Source organism: Mastigoproctus giganteus, chromosome 5 (genome assembly GCF_048544385.1).
Source record: "Mastigoproctus giganteus isolate SK-2022 chromosome 5, ASM4854438v1, whole genome shotgun sequence".
Classification (NCBI taxonomy): Eukaryota; Metazoa; Arthropoda; class Arachnida; order Uropygi; family Thelyphonidae; genus Mastigoproctus; species Mastigoproctus giganteus.
Genome location: NC_143579.1, coordinates 231,825,509 through 231,844,016, shown reverse-complemented (window position 1 = coordinate 231,844,016; position 18,508 = coordinate 231,825,509). Strand labels below are relative to the sequence as shown.

Here is an 18,508-nt window from a genome sequence, read left to right as displayed (position 1 = left end):
TGATATTGATGAAGGTATATCAAGCTTAATGTCAAAGTTTACAGATGATACAAAGGTTGGCAGGGTTGTTAATAACAGTAATGACCATATGCTGCTGCAACAGGACCTGGAAAAGTTGGGTAGATGGGCTGAGAAGTGGCAACTGAAGTTTAAAATTGAAAATGCAAATTACTGCACATGGGTAGCAGTAGCCCCAGAGAAATGTACCAACTATTTGGTGTTACACTCAGTATTGGAGAATGAAAGACCTGGGGGTAATTGTGCAGTCAGATATGAAGCTTTCCGAGCAGTGCAGACAGGCTGCCAGAGTAGGTCATGGGGTCTTGTCAATGATATACAGGAATTTTGCAAGCAGGGATAAGGTGATTATCCCCTTGTATAAGGTAATGGTCAGGCCACACTATGAGTACTATGTACAGGTCTGTAAGCCTCATTTTAAGATCTAGAGTTACTAGAATGAGTACAGAGGAGGGCAACTAGATTGGTGAAGGGAACAAAGGGGTGCTCATGAAGAAAAGCTTCAGTTCTGCAAATTGCAGCTTCTGGAGATGGCACCTGTGAGGCGATTTGATTGAGGTGTATAAAGCCTTGAATGGATTGAGCAGGCTCAATGCTGATGGGATTCTTCCTCTTGCTCAGATTACAAACCTGAGGGGGCATAGATTCAAACGGAGGAAAGACAGTTGTAGAATTGATATGCGGAAGTTTGCCTTTAGCCCACGGGTAATTGATTGCTGGAACAGACTTTCATCTGTTGTGGAAGTTAGTAGCTTAAATAAATTCAAGGCAGAACTAGACAAACATTTGGAATGAATGGATCAGTGAAATGGGAAGGGTTTTTTTTTTTTTTTTTTGGCTGATGCTATATAAGCTTGCTTTCTTGTACCATCTGCTTCTACTAATGCTAATGTCTTCAGCAAGTGGACAAACCCTTGCAGTGTGTTGCTAACAGGCTTTAAGAAAAATTCTACAAAACTTTATTTAATGATGTGTTTATGTAAAAATTTATTATTGGAAATAGCATATTGTATTATTATTTTAAAAAAAATTTTTTTCACTTGCTATGAAGTACAGCAACTTAATGGTTTTCATTTGAATCATTCATTTATCTTATGTGTCAATTTCTTTATGTACAGTATTTAACATGCAACATTTGTCCAAATATTAATCTTGTTAGAATATTTATAATCATGTTAGGTATCAGACAGATTATGCATTCAAGGCTATTAGAAAGGATATAAAGTGGCAAGTGCATGATTTTAGAATGTAAAAATTGGGAAGAAAAGCACTCAATTTTACTAATGCTATATAAAATTAAATCAGTTAAACAGTTGATGAGATTAGTCAGTATCACAAATGCCAATTGAATATAGCATTTTTAACAAGTGTTGAAACTATGTTTGGGAAGATTGTTTTATTCTAAGAGCATGCTTTTTATTTTATAACGTTAATTTAAAAACCAAATTTAATTCTGTTTTTATTTTTAATCCATTTCTTCATCAGTTAAAAGAAGCTGGCAAGAATACTAGCATCAAAAGTTTTCAGGATAGTTCTATTGCTTCTGCACATCCAGTTATTGATCTAATTGATGCTATCAAGCCTGGATCCATAAGCTACAACCAAGTTCTACCAGGGGAGACTGAAGAGGTTAGTTGTGTGCGTGTGTTTAAAATTTACAGATTAAAGAAACGAAAGATTTTTCATCCTTTTTTCCTCACAAAGAGAAATGATACTAGTAAATGATTTGCTAAGTTATTTTGACAAAGATGCAGCAGCAGATATTTCTTATTAGGGAAAAAAATCTCCATCTTGAGGTTTTTGCTTGCTTAATATGATAATAATGATCAGTGAATCCCAAAATGATATGATAATGATCACTGGCACCCAAAAATTAAGGAAAATACAAAAATATAAATCTAGATTATGGTAAACATTAGCGAGGCATCCATTATTATATGTCTTAATATGCAAAAGATTGCATAAATTTCTTTTTGAGAAACTGTGGCTGGCAACTCTGACTGTGCATACTAGGCATGACTTTTTGGGTTGAGATCTTGGGGGGGGGGGGAGGCCAGGCTGGCCATTCGATATATGGGCTGTACTTCCTCTAAATGGAGAGTACAACTCAATCTTCTCATGAGGAGAGCTCAATAAGAACATGCATTATTGTCCATTAAAAGCAAGTCTGGTTCAGTTACTCCTACTAAAGGGTGAACTTAAGGATCTGATTTCCGTACCTTATATCTGTGCGAGTTTCTCACAGGAACATATGGCCATTAACAGTTATTCCAGCCCACACCATCAAATTGAACTCCTTCTTTCTTCACAGTTATTGGAATGGAATCTGGTTTCGGTGGACCGTCCATAGAAAGCCCGGCAAAAATAGCAGATGAGTTTAACAGATGCTTTTCAACGATATTTACAGTTGAAAGCAATAAATGATATAATGATCTTCTGGAAAAGCTGCTGAGGTTAAAGGAGGGCAAGAGTCGAGGGGGAAGATGAACATAAGGATGAATATTCAGTTATAATTTAAATGACTATTTGCAAATGTATCAAGCTGTTTGGAATGCTAATCAGAGCATTATTATACTTAAGGAAGATCCCCTTTGACTGAATATCTTCCCAGTCCACAGAGGTGGCACTAAAAAGGAGTTGGGCAACTACAGGCCAGTGAGTTTGACTTCTGTGGTAGTGAAGGTCATGAAGCCTGTAGTTAAGGATGCAATTCAGAGGACCATCTTGACAAGAATGGTATCTTGAATAGATCCCAGAATGGGTTTGTTTTGGTCATAGCTTACCAATCTGGTAAATTACTGTGATGTAGTCATTAAACAGTTTGATACATGTAACAATTTTGCCATTATATATCTGACTTTAGTAAACCTTTTGATACAGTCCTTATGGCAACTCCGTAGCCAGGTGGGCAGGAGCAGCAGTGCATAGCACACGCTTCTTGATTAGACTGGGGTTCGAGCCCGTGACCACGAAATACGGAGGATGCGGAAAGGTCAGCGAATGACTACTGCATATCCCTGGAGCATTAAGGCCTTAGTTGCTAATGGTCCTAAAAACCAAATAACAACCTTACGGAAAGCCTCTATATAAACTAGAAGAAGTTGGAGTTGCTGGTAAATTTCACTGCTGAATCTTAGGCTGTCTCAAAGATAGAAAGTTGTCAAAAGTGGACCAGTGTAATGAGTGGAGTCCTCAGGGCTCAGTGTTTGATCCCTCCTATTTCTAATTTTCATAATTGACATTGATAAGGGTAACTTTCATCACCAAAGTTTGGTGATGATTTGAAAGTGGCAAAGGTGGTTAACAAATAAATTTCCTCTCAAAGTGGCAGAGGCAAAGAGTCTGGCTAAATTCAAAGCTGAATGGATGGTTACTTTGTTGATAATAAGATTGTTTTGTTATTTTTACTTCAAAATCCATTCAGTAGATTATTTTACATTTTTATACTTCTTATTATTATTTTATTTTTTTACTGATTTATAAAAAGTCTGTATCCTTGCATCCATACTAATTCTGATACAGTTAAATTCTATCTTTACTCATTGGTGAAGAGCACCATAGCCTGTTGCTCCTGGCCCAGTTGACATGCTATCACCACTGGTTCAAATGGACCTTTTATGTATAGGAGTAAAGAGAACAGGGTTAATGTGTATGAAGATCCCTCTTATGAAGCCTTCTATAGACAGTATGCCTGGATGAGCTCTGAATTTGACATGCTGTGTAGTCTTGTAACGCCACCTCACGTTTGATCCAGATAATGGTCAGGTTGCATGGAAGTGACACGAGGATGGGCTTGGACAGATATTTGAGAAGATAGTTGCATATTTTTGAATTGGTTCTGCAGTTTGCTTATAATGCTGTGGGTCTCATTTAGCCACTCAGCCAATTCTACTTGACTTTGTCCTGCCTCCATTTCTCTCAACCTCAAAGAATTATCTGAGCAGTGACTTTGGGACATTTTTGCAATATGGGAATCTTGAAATTGATAGTACAAGTGATAAGCATGAAATGCATAAGTTCAGAAAACAGAATGTTTCTTTCTGTTATCTGATTTGCATGCTATAACAGACTAAGAGTTGGTTACAGAACCAGACAAACTGTTTTGGTTAATGAATGAAAATATTTGGGGGGTTTTTTTTATGTTTTTTAAAGAAATATTCTTTGCTTAACATGCTAATGTTGGAATGAATTTATTTATAAATAATTATAAAATATTTTGTTTCCTAGTTGAATTATTTGGTACTATTAGGTGAGTTAAATTCTAACTCATTCAAATAGTAAGTAAAGTTGCCTGAGATTTGAAAATATTTTCATTAAAACAATATTAGTTTTAATGGGATTTTGTTTAATTTGTCTCATAAGTGTAATATTACAATAAAATTGCAAGCCAGATTTAAATGGAGCACAGCCCAAATTTGGAACAATGATGTGCAAAATAAGATCACGTAGTATTAATATTTTTTTGATTTACTTTTTTAGTAAATTTCAAAATAAGATATTTCAGATGATTCATATCTGTATTTTTTCTCTCTTCTACCCCCAACATAGGAAAGAACAGCCAATGCCAAGTATGCAATTTCAATGGCTCGAAAATATGGAGCACGAATATATGCCCTTCCAGAAGATATTACTGAAGTAAAATCAAAAATGGTGATGACAGTGTTTGCTTGCCTTATGGCCAGAGACTACATTCCAAACATGGGATCTAAAAATCAGGGTAGCCCAGAGCAATAGAGATAAGACCTTTTTTTTCCCTTCTTATATCTTGGACTCTGTCTTCATTTTATAGTTGGCTTACACATAGATTGGAATTTGGAATATATTTACACTATCTGTGGACCAATGGGATTAAGGGCTAGATCAGTCCATTTTTTAAAAATATGGTTATGCACCAGAAACTTGCAAGTTGGTTTTGGTGTGATTCCAACAGTATAAGTTGCAGATTCAGTGTATCATATTTTTCCCTCAATTTTGATAAGTTTAACCATAACTCTTGTTAAATTCATATATATACTTTTTTAATAATAAATTAAGTTAAAAATAATTCCTAGCATGTTAAACATGAAACACTTACTATTATTTGTTTAACAATTATCAGATTGTAATTGAGCTGTGCTTATTTATGAAACATGGTAATTTGTTAAATTTTGTATCCTATATTAAAATCTGATCTTGCCACAGACTGTTCATTATATTTATTTGTAATCTTTAAAATGTTTTTAGACTTAACCCAGTGACTGCTTTTATTGTGATATGTAACTGATTGTGTGATACTTTGTCTTACTGGTAATGCATTATGATGGTTTGTGCCTTAGTTTATATGCAACAACCAAACTCTGTCCATCCTAGCTCCTCTTCCATTTTCCAGTCAGTGTTCACCACTAAACAAACAATTGTTTTTAGATATAAATATTTCTTTTCCCAAAAAAAAAAAAACAAAGGAAAAAAAAAAAAAAAACCCATGACAGATTCCATAATGTGGAGTGTGCACGGTGCTCATAGTGTTTATATATAAATAAATATATGTGGATCTTGTATGTGCGTGTAAATGTGTGTACGTGTATGTTTTTGGGCTTTAGATGATTTACTTCCATGCTGTGCATGGAGCTCATTTTGTGAAGAACAAAATTTTTTTTATTAAAATGAGATTTGTATCATTTTTTTTTCCCTTGGCTTGTCATTCCATATTTTTATAGGGTCATTATGACATTCCTGCAATTGTAATGTCTTGTTCAGCTTTGTATGATTTGCAACAGACTTTTCAATCATGAAATAAAACATTTTCATATACATTCTTGTAGAATAATTTTGTATTGTTTTTACTTAATATGTACAAGTTTAATTCGGCTTTTATAATATAACATCATTCCATACAGTCAGCAAAGAAACTGTCATATTTTAATTGTTTGTATATTTTATTTTTTAAAACAAAACATGCACTACAATGCACCCTGCTAGTATTAATGTGTTTTAATAATGAAATATTGAAATTTCTACATTATGCAGTAATATTAGATTTGTGTAATAGCCATAGAATATGCATTGTTTTAGTATTGAATACTAAACACTATTTATGCTTTCCAATTATTTGAATATTTAAAAAAATTTTTTTTTGTTTTGTATTATTACCAAAAATGATTTACTTCGATAAGTAAAATATTTGTGAATGTTAAACCGTTTACTCAGCATCCACTTTATTTTATGTCCATAATTTTTAAAAATTTTCATAATAATGTTCTGACCTGACCTCTTTTCAAAGACTATACGTCGAATAATGTCACCAAGAAAGTGAATAATCTGTTATTCATTAAAAACTCTAAGGCACTATTATTACAAGTTTTGCAACTATTTGGTTTCATCATCAGATAACTGGTAGCCTCAAGTAGCGACCCTGTGTTGAGCAGTGAATAAATGTATTGAATCTAAACAAGCAGCCAAGTGGGATGCAGAAGAAAATTTCTGATTGAAATGTAATTTGTGTCATGCGTATGATATAACTTTTTGTATAATATAACCTCTTTACTAAATTGCATCATTGGTACAGTGCAGCAATTTAGTAAAGAAGTTTGGTACTATTCCACTGCAGGTATCAAAACTCTGCTGAGGTGTTGAACTATTTCAGTACATGCATTGGGCCAACACGGCCATAACAGAGTTATATTATACTCAAGATGAAAGTTGTTTGCAATCTGAAGTTTTCTTCTGCACGCCACTTGGCTGCTTATTTAAATTTGAGACATTTAATTACTGCTCTATAGAAGATTGGCTAATTAAAGCTGCCTGTTATCTGATAATTGAGCCGAATAGTTCTGAAACTGGTCATAACAGTGCTTTCAAGTTTTTCCTGAATAATGAATTTACCGTCTTGGCGGTTTTATTAGATTAATAACAATCTTGGTTATGTTAGGTCAACTCATGGGTAAGTGTAAACATTTCTAGAGAGCATAAGAAATGGCTACCTATCTCTTCCTCTATGGCTGGAGGGATAGTAATGTCTCCTGGTAGTAAAGACTGAACAGTGCAGAGTAGCATTATTTTCTCACAATAAAAACAATCTCCACTGCACAATTGGAATCTTATCCAGCATGTTAAGTATCATTTTCTTTTTATAACTAACTCCTTAATAGGTGAAGATATTTAGTAGGGCAAATAACAAAAGGAAGCAATTTTATACAATATCAGTAGCCTCGATTAGAAAAAAAAAAGAAAAGCCACTAATCTGTCTTCTAAAAAATTACCTAATTCTACCTTAAATTTATTCAAACTATCCACTTCCACAGCATCAGATGGAAGTTTGTTCCAACAAATAAGTACTTTAGATTTGGCTTCTCCCAAAATAATCTGTTTTGCAGAAACTGAACAATAATATATATTGAATGATACTATTTAATTTCATTCAAAAACATGTAAAAAAAAAAATAATTCTAAGTTGCACATAATGCAACAGAGAACTAAATTAAATATTTAATTTAACTAAATTCACATTGCCAGTAAGTTTGTATTTTCCATAATCAATTTAAAATGATTTAAAGTTTCTAAAGAATTTAAATAAATCTTATAAGTGCAGATTTAAAAGTTTTAAAATGTACCAAAAAATTGTTCAGTGCCTAATGATAATCATTGAACAGCCAATAATCAGTTTTAATCACTTAGTCACCAGAGGATAGCTTTTGTAAGACCATTGTCTCACACATTAATGTAGTATAAATATAATGGAAATATGAAAAATGAAACCACTAAACTGTGTGTGTACTATGCAAAATACACTCACTAAAATCTGATTCTGTGTATTTACATTAATACGAACAGTTATGGGAGAATCAAAAACAAATTATTGAATAATTACTGATAGCTGTAGCACCAGCCATTTTTTAGTGGATAACTTACAGATGGACCAAAAAATAAGCATGAAAATTGCATTCATAATCTACTTAGATTTAAAATGTTTCAAATTTGTGATAAGACAAAACTATAATCTTATCACTAACATAGCAAAAATACAGAATAAACTAAATCATGCAAACAAAAATCATAACATGCAATGAGTAAATGTGATAACTGCAATCACTTAATGATTTAAAAATATTTATTTACTAAATGTCTGAGTATGAAAGAGTTGGTTTATGCATGGTTATTGCATGTACATCATTTCTACTACCCAGATAGTATGAATGCATTGTTTAATTATGTCTCATATTGTGAATCAAACTTTACAATGAGTTGCCAAGGTATTGCACTGCTTTGAATAAGTAACGCTACACTACTGGAGAAGACGTGTTACTTATTCTCGGCGGATACCACCACCCAGACGGCACTGTTTCAAAGCTTGTTGACTTACTCATTGGTGGGTGGGCAGGTACCCTGTTGTTGCAATAGTGACAGCCCAGTTATATTGTGTTACTATTGTTATTGTTATATTGACATACATGCAGTAACTATGCATAAACCAACTCTCACTTTTAATAATTACAATCACTTTTATAATTAATGTTAAAAATGATGGATACAATTGCATTACATGAGCCTCAAAAAACTGTCTAAAAGCAGAACCAAAAAAATGTATTTTGTAATAAGAGATAATTATCCAGCTAAAATTTATCATCAATTCAAAACATATTAGCATTAGTAGAGGCACATGATGCAAGAAAGCAAGCTTATACAGCATCAGCCGGAAAAAAAAAAAAAAAATCCCATTTCACTGATCCATTCATTCGAAATGTTTGTCTAGTTCTGCCTTGAATTTATTTAAGCTATCAGCTTCTACAACGACAGATGGAAGTTTGTTCCAGCAATCAACTACCTTCTGGCTAAAGGCAAACTTCTGCACATCTATTCTACAACTGTCTTTCCTCAGTTTGAATCTATGTCCCCTCAGGTTTGTAATCTGAGCAGGAGGAAGAATCCCATCAGCATTGAGCCTGCTCAATCCATTAAAGGCCTTATACACCTCAATCAGATCGCCTCGCAAGTGCCTAGTCTATAGAAACTAATGTGCAGAACTTAAGCCTTTCTTCATAAGAGCACTCCTTTGTTCCCTTCACTAATCTTGTTGCCCTTCTCTGTACTCGTTCTAGCAACTCTACATCTTTCCTAAAATGGGACTTCCTCACCTATACACAGTACTCGAGGTGTGGCCTGACCATTGCCTTATACAAGGGGATAATCGCAAAATTCGTGTATATCATTGACAAGACCCCATGAACTACTCTGGCAGCTGTCTGCACTGCTTGGAAAACTTCATATCTGACTGCACAATTACCTCCAGGTCTCTTTCATTCTCCACTACCTTGAGTGTAAAACCACATAGTTGGTATATTTCTCTGGGGTTACTGCTACCCATATGCAGTACTTTGCAATTGTCAATTTTAAACTTCACTGCCATTTCTCAGCCCATCTACCCAACTTTTCCAGATCCTGTTGCAGCAGCATATGGTCATTACTGTTATTAACAACCCTGCCAACCTTTCTATCATCTGCAAACTTTGACGTTAAGCTTGATATACCTTCAGCAATATCATTGATAAATATACAAAACTGATTTGTTATTTATTTATTTATTTATTTATTTTTAAGGAGCATTAGCAACTAAGGCCATATTGCTCCGGGGATATGCAGTGGTCATTCCTTGACCGTTCCGCAAACTCCGTATTTAATAAATAAATTCTGTTTATACTCCGGGACGACCAAACGGTCAGGAGTTCACAAGATATACAGAATGCAAGAAACCGCATCGTATTCAGCAGTCAAGGGCTTGAACCCCGGTCACTCAAGGCACATGTACTTATGCACCCGCGCGCCTGACCACTAGGCTACGGCGGCCTAATTATGTGGTCACGGCTAATTTGGTGGTCACGGGCTCGAACCCCGGTCTAATCAAGAAGCGTGTGCTACGCACTGTCACTCCTGCCCACCTGGCTGCGGAGGCGCCAATATATAAAACAACAGTGGGCCCAACACGAACCCTGAAGGACACCACTAATGACATTAGTCCACGTAAAGCAGTACCCATTGATTCCCATTCTGTCCTCTCCCACTCAACCATCCTTTTATCCATTGTAGCAGCTTGCCCTTAATGCCATACTGCTCCAATTTGTACAGTAGTCTTCCATGTGCAACAGTATCAAAAGCATTTCCTAAAATGCAAGTATAGGATATCAAAATTATTATCTTTTGCATCCAATTCCTTAGTGACCACATCACAGTATCCAATAAAATTGGTCACCCAAGTTAAATGGGACAATTGCCTAACCTATAATTGTAATTGCATTTTAGTGTGATGTAACATACAACATTTAAAACAAGTGGTTGCCAACGCTTCTACATTGACAGTAAATTTATCCAATTTCTCAGCAACAAATTTTCGCTTTTGAATATAGTTTAAAATTTGTGATAAGACAAAAGTATAATCTTATCACTGACAGCATATCAAAAATACAGAGTAAACTAAATCATCCAGACAAAGATTGTAATGTGCAACTGATAAATGTAATAACTACAATCACTTTTAATTGGTGTTAAAAAAGATGAATTCATTTATGTTCCAGGAAACATGAAAGAATTACTTATTAAACTAAAACAAAATGATAGTATTGTCATACAATAGGCTGGAAAACACTAGCTTTTATTTCCTAATTTTAACAAAAACTTTGTTATTTGTCTTTGTTCATTTTGCCCCCCGGACTGCTCAAGTAACCAACAGTCCACCCAAGCACACACCTTTTTGAGTACTCGGGCTGTAAGACAACACTACAAGTGTATTCTTAAGTTTACATTATAGTGTTAACTTATAAGAGAATTGTTATAATTGTGGTCATTTGTTGAACATTGTGTACACCACATTTTCCTAATTTTGTTGCATATAATACACAAATGGAGGTCGTAAAGTAATTTTACAAGGTGTATAGTTTGAGATTATTTATTGCGATCCTGTTTTTTAACAAGATCTCATTTTGTTACTATCTTCCAATTCAAATCTTTGCCATAAACTTGTGAATTGGCAATAAATTTCTGCCACTGACATTTCTTGCACTCAAAAACCAAATTACCGCACAGATTTCATTCTTCGACCACAGTTGCAGTTGAGCCAGTTCCTTTGTGACATGCATACAGTGGTAGCTGTCAGGCCAATTGATACAGTGTTACTGACAATCATAATTCTCACTGACACTGACAATCATAATTCTCACTGACACTGACAATACTACCATAAGTGTAGGTGCTTTCGTTGTGAAATTAGACACCTAGTCAGCTGCCCCTAGTACATTCAGCTTTCATGTAGTATACTGTACTTTAAAAACTACCCCAATTCTTCTCTATAGTTAACTTAGAAATGTAATCTCTGTTGCTTAAATTCTATTTTATAATTTAGGCTCAGTTTTAATGTTTCATGTGCAGCACTTCTACTGAGGAAATATGAACCATATAACTCTCAGACAACCAGAATATTTAATCATAACTTTTATATTCATGGAATTTCATTTGTCTCACTTGTCAGAATGTAAATTCCTGGTAAATCCTTATCAATCCAACCATAAAGAGAAGGGTATATCTTAATTTGAAAATGGAATAGCTTCTTAAAATTTTGTAATCTATTCCAACTGGGTTGGAAAAGTGCACAACTCTGCCACAAAAGAAAGTTTTCTACTTAAAAATACAATAAATCTACCCTAACTTCCCTAGAGGAACATAGGAAATAGGATGAAAGTAATATAGTAACTTTTTAAGTTTTTAAATCTGTGGGCATAAAAAGGAATACATATCCAGTGTAGTCTTTTGTAGCATAGCAGTAGTGAAAATGATGCAAGGAATTGGGTATCCAGTTTTCTCTCTGACCACTCACTACGGGTGATGGTAGATGGCTCTGTGTCTTCTAGTTTTTCCACTAATGCTGCTGTTTCCCAAGGTTCAGTTCTTTCTCCAACTCTTTTCTTGTATATTAATGACCTTCTTCCATAGCGCCTCGGTGGGCAGGAGCAGCAGTGTGTAGCACACGCTCTTGATTAGACCAGGGTTTGAGCCTGTGACCACCAAATACGGAGGATGCAGAAAGGTCAGGGAATGACCACTGCATATTCCTGGAGCAATATGGCCTTAGTTTCTAATGCTCCAAATAACAAACAGCCTTCTTCAATTGACCAGAAATCTTATCCATAATTTTGCCGATGATAGCACATAGCATTCCACCTTCCAATCTGAGAAACAGCTTCAACTTCTCAAATATCCACTACCAATTCCTTAAATGCTGATATCCAAGTAATTCTCCAGTGGGACAAAGATAAGTCTATTTCAATTGTTTGGGCAGGACAAACTCAGTTCTGTCTTATATCTCACAAAAAAATTCTTCTATGCTAATCTTCAACGACATTCAGTTTTCTAGACAAGATCACATATCTCTATTAGGGATTACCCTGACTTTTAATCCCTCTCTTGGCATAAGCACATCATAAATATTGCTTCCTCTGCATCTAAAAAAACTTTGTTTTCTCTTTTTTGCTCTTGGTGTTACTTTCCTTCCAAACAGTTGCTTACTCTACAAATCTGAAATCTGCCTGACCATTGAATATTGTTCCCACATCTAGAGCAGTGCAATTATAACCTCCCTCATGCTTCTAGACTATTCAGAAGAGGGCAGTTAGGTTAATAACCAACCTCTAACAAAGTATCCACTCTGTCTCATATTTCATAGATGTTCTGTCTCTGCTGTATGCCTTTTCTGTAGGCACTTCCATGGGCACTGTTCTTTGAGTCAGCTTCTATAATTCCCACTCTCTTACAGACCAGTCAAAACATGTGCCACAGCCAGTCAGCATCCTTTTGCTGAGGCGCCTCCATAGCCAGGTGGGAAGGAGCAGCAGTGCGCAGCACACGCTTCTTGATTCGAGCCCGTCACCACCAAATACGGAGGATGCGGAAAGGTCAGGGAATGACCACTGCATATCCCGGAGCAATATGGCCTTAGTTGCTAATGCTCCTAAAAACCAAATAACAAACAAATCCTTTTGCTGTCCAACTTCAAACTCCTAGAACCAACTTTTCTTAATGTATTTTCTGAAAATTGCAGTCAGAAATCCAAATCTAATGTCAACAAGTATCTTCTTTCATCATCTCAATGTTGCAAAAACAAAAAAAAAAGCAAGCTTCTTCCACAACACCACCTTGCAGTTTATTCCAACAGTCAATATTCTATGGCTGAAAGCCACCTTTTTTCAATTTTAGTTTGTCTCCTTGTATGTGTCATCCAAGAGAGTAAGAGTATAATCAAGTTTACTCCATCCACTTAAAGCCTTAAACACTCCAGTCAGGTCTCCTTACTAGTGTCTAGTTTCCAACCGCTGCAGAATCAATCTTGTGGTACCCCTTTGTGTCCTTACTAATCTGGTTGCTCTCTACACTTGTTCCAAGAGATCCACATCTTGAAATTCGGTGTCTAGACCTCTATGCAGTACTCAAGATGCAGTCTAACAAATGCCTTATACAATTGGATGATATAATGGCATAGTAATGTGTATGTTACTTTAATTGCCTTTTAAACTCCAGCAATCTGGCATCTGTTCTTTCTTAAAGCATGCAGCAATACATTTGAAAAGTAATAGTTGATAGTTGCACCACCCAACTACCCAGTAGCAAAGAACTGAAGTAAATTGAACATTACAAAATTTCATTAGAGTTATAGTATAATGTTCAAGCCTGCAAGGAATCCTATTCTGTACATTATATGCCGCTACTAATAGTAATAGCATTTGCCATATTGCGCAAGGAAGCCACAGGCTTTTACTGCACTGGCAAAAAAAAAGAAAGAAAACAACCAAGTAGATAAGAAAACAAATTATATGCTTCCTTTCTCACACAGGTAAGTATCCAATAGACTTTAATTTATTAAGCGAGTATCCAGTAAGTCTACTGGATACTCGCTGAAAGAAAGCTTACTACAATCTAATCTAAATCTCAAGCCCTGTAACATGAATTTATGACTCCTAGTCCTGGAATTGTTTAGAACATTGAGAATTTCACCTTCATTTGTTTTACTAATCCCTCTCAAAGCCTTATAAACCTGAATCAGGCCACCTCTGAGGTGCCTGGTTGCCAAGCTCTGTAGCCCACAATTGAAGTTTTTCTTATATGGTTGCCCTTTTGGCGAACTAATAATACACAGTCGGAGCAGCAACAGGATTTTAAGAAACAACAAAGCATCCACGCATAGTTTAAACGTACATTTCTGAATAATAATTTCGGTTCAGTCTGTTCCATGTGTTTGGTTCAAGAACGATGTGAAGATTGCAGCAGCAGCAGCTGCGGATCTTCAAACAACATTTCCAAATGAGGATGTAAGTCAAATGTTGGCCTGTAACAGCTGTCGTGGCTGTCTCAAGAACAAAGTGATTTTGACTATCGAAGTCAAATGGTTTTAAACACCATCCGAAGCACTTGCCGAAACTAGATTTGGTAACGGAATGTCTCATCTCCGAGGCTCTCATTCATACAGATTCGTCGCCTGTGGCATTCTTACAATCAATATGGGATCCTCGGTCAAGTGATAAATGCTCATCTAAAGAAGTTTCACATAACTTCCGCTATGCATGCTCGGCACACAATTTTTTTACAATCCTCCCGCATTAGTGTACATTCAATCAAAGAGTATATGCTCAAATTAGAGCAGTATGGCATTAAGGGCCAGTTGCTGCTATGGGTAAAGGTATGGCTGAGTGGGAGAAGGCAGAGAGCAATATTCAATGGACTGCTCTTCGTGAACTAATGTTATTAGTGGAGTCGCCAGGGTTCGGTGTTGAGTTCATTGTTGGTGTCTATATTTATCAATGATGTTGATGAAGGTATACTGTGTATTATGCTTAATGTCCAAACTTTGAGACGATACGATGGTTGGCAGGATTGTTAATGACAGTACACAACTGCAACAGGATCTAGAAGAGTTGAATTGATGGATTGAGAGGTGGCAACTGAAGTTTAACATTGACAAATGGAAAGTACTGCATATGAGTAGCAGTGACTCCAGAGGAACGTACCAAATGTACGGCACTACACTGAGGGTAGTGGAGAGTAAAGAAGACCTGGTGGTAATTGTACAGTCACGTATGTAGTTTGCTGAGCAGTGCAAACAGGCTGTCAGATCAGCTCATGGGGTTTTGTAAATGATATACAGAGATTTTGCAAGGAGGTATTGTCCTTTTGTATAAGGCAATGGTCAGGCCACGCATTTTAAGAAGGATGTAGAGTTGCTGAAACGAGTACAAGAAGGGCCAGGAGATTGGTGAGGGGGACCAAAGGGTTGTTGTTACGAAGAAAGGTTAAGTTCAGCAAATTGCAGCGTCTGGAGACTAGGCACCTGCGAGGTTATCCGTAATGAGGCGTATAAGGCCTTGAATGGTTTGAGCAAGCTCAATGCTGATGGGACTGTTCCTCCTGCTCCATTTATGCAACTGAGGGAGAATAAATTCAAATTGAGTGAAAGCAGTTGTGGAATAGATGTGTGGAAATTTGTCTTTAGCCAGCAGGCGGTTGATTGCTGGAACAAACTTCCATCTTCGTTGTGGAAGTTAAATAAATTCATGGAAGAACTGGATGAATGTTTGGAGCGAATGAATGAGTGAAATTAGATTTTTATTTTGGCCGATGCTGTTTAACATTGCTTTCTTGCATCATATGCTTTACTGCTCTACTAATGCTAATGCTGTTCTTACTCTGAGTTTTCAGCAACAGCTGATTTATTTATTTGTTCGATGTTGACGCTCTGCAGTGCCTGGAATTCCCAACACCTTGCCTTCCAGGATTGCTGCATGCTTCAATAGCAGCAGTGCAAGAATCTTTCTCACCGCTGCCTGTGGTTTTAGTTAATATATTAGTCACTGTATCCTCCAAGTTTACAGTTCTGAGATCACCTAACACTGCCTCGATAGCATCAGCAAATATTCTTTCCCCTTAAATTTAAATGTATCCAACCTCTATAAAACAGTCTTTACTGCTAACAAGCAGAGACCATGCTGAATAAAATTTCTATCCCACTAGCCTTGTACAGTCTTTCCAGGGCTGAAGTGATTGGCAAGGCTCTCAACGTCCAAAACATAAAACTTCCAAATTTAATTGTAATTCGTAACTCTTTCCCAACGTTACCTTTACTAGTGAAGGAAGTAAATTCTGAGATCTCCTACTCTAAATATAATTAGTGTTAATATGTACAACAATATCATCATGTGTGCCCTTGAAAAGTGATGTCTGCTCTACAACGTCATCTTTTCCTTTCCACACACCCACATCCCGGTCCTATTCCCGAAATAAAGGAATATATTTTCCATTTCCCTGACAAGAGAGTCACGGGCAATAACTACCTCCTGTAGGACCAGTACAGTCTGCCGTGGGGATTTAGGCTGCAATTCCTGGCACTCTAGTGCAAGCTCTGGCATTAAGTTGGGCGGAGAGCTTAATGGGTCCACCATTTTACTTTCCTTGAGGGCATACACCCTATTCATGAAGCTATAATAAACCCCCATCAGAATATTGTGTTCTGGTGAGGCTATGAGTGCTAAGATGTGTCATGTCCTGTTCTAGATTTCTACAAATATTGCACAAGTAGCACATTTCAATAAATTCAAGGAGGAACTGGACAAACGTTTAAAGGGAATGGATGTGTTACTTTGCTGAAGGAATATTTCAGTTTCAGGGGGTTAAAAAACCATGGGACCTAAGGCCAAGACCGGTACTTAGTCACGGAGAATTCATCAAATAGTCAGTTATACATAAAATGGAAGCTCGGCCATTTTTCCTTGTCCTAGTTCCACTGTGCTAAAAAGAAAAGCATTATCCTAAGAACTGTCAAATCATATTGCAACTTTAGTCGGTTATTCATACTTAAACAATTTCATCATGATCGAAGAATTGAGTGAAATGAAAATAGGTTGGAACAAATGAAAAACCGAATTGTTAAGAAATTTTGAACAGGCAACAATTGATTATTTTATAGTAATGTTTATTCAATTTATAGATGGCTGAACTACCGAGCAGTTCAATTTCTAACGTAACACTGTGGAATGCTTGGGATGGTCTTCGTTCTGCTATTAGTGCACTTTTAAAATCCCCATTAATTGAAAGCGAAGCTGATTGCTTTAATATTCGAATTAGTTTAGATCTATACTATATTTGGGACAGCGAAATAGATATAGAGCGTAATGAAAATGACTATAGGTTCGAAAAAATTTTAATATATACTTTAGCTAAAGTTTGCTTTTGGAAGAATGTTGGTGATATGTGCCTAGTTGGAGAAATTCTAATATGTATGCAAAGGTTTGATTCCTGTTATCGACTTACAGAACAAGAATTAGTCTTTCCAAAAGAAATAACCGAATTATGGAAATGGCCTGGGAGTGATGTGTCTAAAAGAATGTCAGAAGAGTCTCCTCTCGCCTATTTTTTAAGGGTATCGAATTTTAATAGGATCATGATAAATGAATACAGGTTTGTCGATAGTGTAACTAAAGACCATTTGTGGTTTTACAAACGTCATTTTCCACCTGAGCTCCTGCTACTGTTGCTAAGGTTTGGAGGGAGTATAATTAAAGATGACCACTGGTATCAGTCAGAACATGCAAATATTCGTCTATGCACCTTTATTCTGTTCTGCATGAAAAGGCTCATCTTAAACGAACTTGATGGTACCGAAGATGAAAACCGAAAGTATTTACTACAAAGAGCTCTGTGCGTGCAAATAGTTCTGCGCACAGCTGCACAACTCTCAATTGTATCATTACAAAGTGCCATGAATCATCAAGAAATATGGTTTATACCAAACGATTTCTCTGCCAAACAGTTCCTTGATGTGACCTATCCGTGGTTGCCCTTGTTGACCCAACGATGTTTGAATCCATCCAAGCTTGTCCATCTTTGTAGATATGAAATCAGAAGTTGTCTAAAAAGGAATTGGCTTCTCCCACATGGCATTCAACGATTGCCTCTTCCCCTGAGTATTCGCAGATATCTCGATCTTCTACAGGACTAATAACGATCTGTTCCAGTTCTACTAATGTATAATAACACCAGTGAATTGTGAAGTTGAACAGCTGACTTCCTTTTGAACATTCCTTGTATGTTTTCTGATTAAATTTCATGTGAGATTATTAAGGAGTAATCGAATGTTTACTGACCTCTCAATTATTATAATAACATTAAATATATTATATACTAATAATATATAATTTAATTAATGGAATAATATAATAATATTTTTCAATTAATATGGAATTTCATGAATTTTATCGCTTTCTATTATTATTAGTTTTATTTCTATTAGTTTTTTCCCTGCAGCTGGGCAGTACATATACTGGAACTTAAAAGTTCCAGTATTAATTGGGCAAGTTTGCTGCAATATGGAATAATGTCCTTGCAATATTTGAAATAAAAATAATGTTATTTTTAGACAAAAAAAGCTTTAAGCTTTGACCTTAATATTTTGTTTTTTATGAAAACCCCAAACAGGAGAAGAAAT

At 35.9% G+C, this 18,508-nt stretch overlaps 1 protein-coding gene across 1 annotated transcript in view; it reads left to right on the top strand.

Annotated features, from left to right (window-relative positions):
* Fim (plastin-2 fimbrin) overlaps window positions 1-5,710 on the top strand; it is a 164,150-nt gene extending 158,440 nt beyond the window's left edge. The window contains exons 12-13 of the mRNA XM_090374448.1: window positions 1,504-1,647; window positions 4,567-5,710. Coding sequence (XP_090230574.1) covers window positions 1,504-1,647; window positions 4,567-4,752 — 330 coding nt within the window. The 3' untranslated portion in view covers window positions 4,753-5,710. The remainder of the gene's footprint in view (window positions 1-1,503; window positions 1,648-4,566) is intronic.
* The last annotated feature ends 12,798 nt before the right edge of the window (window positions 5,711-18,508 follow it).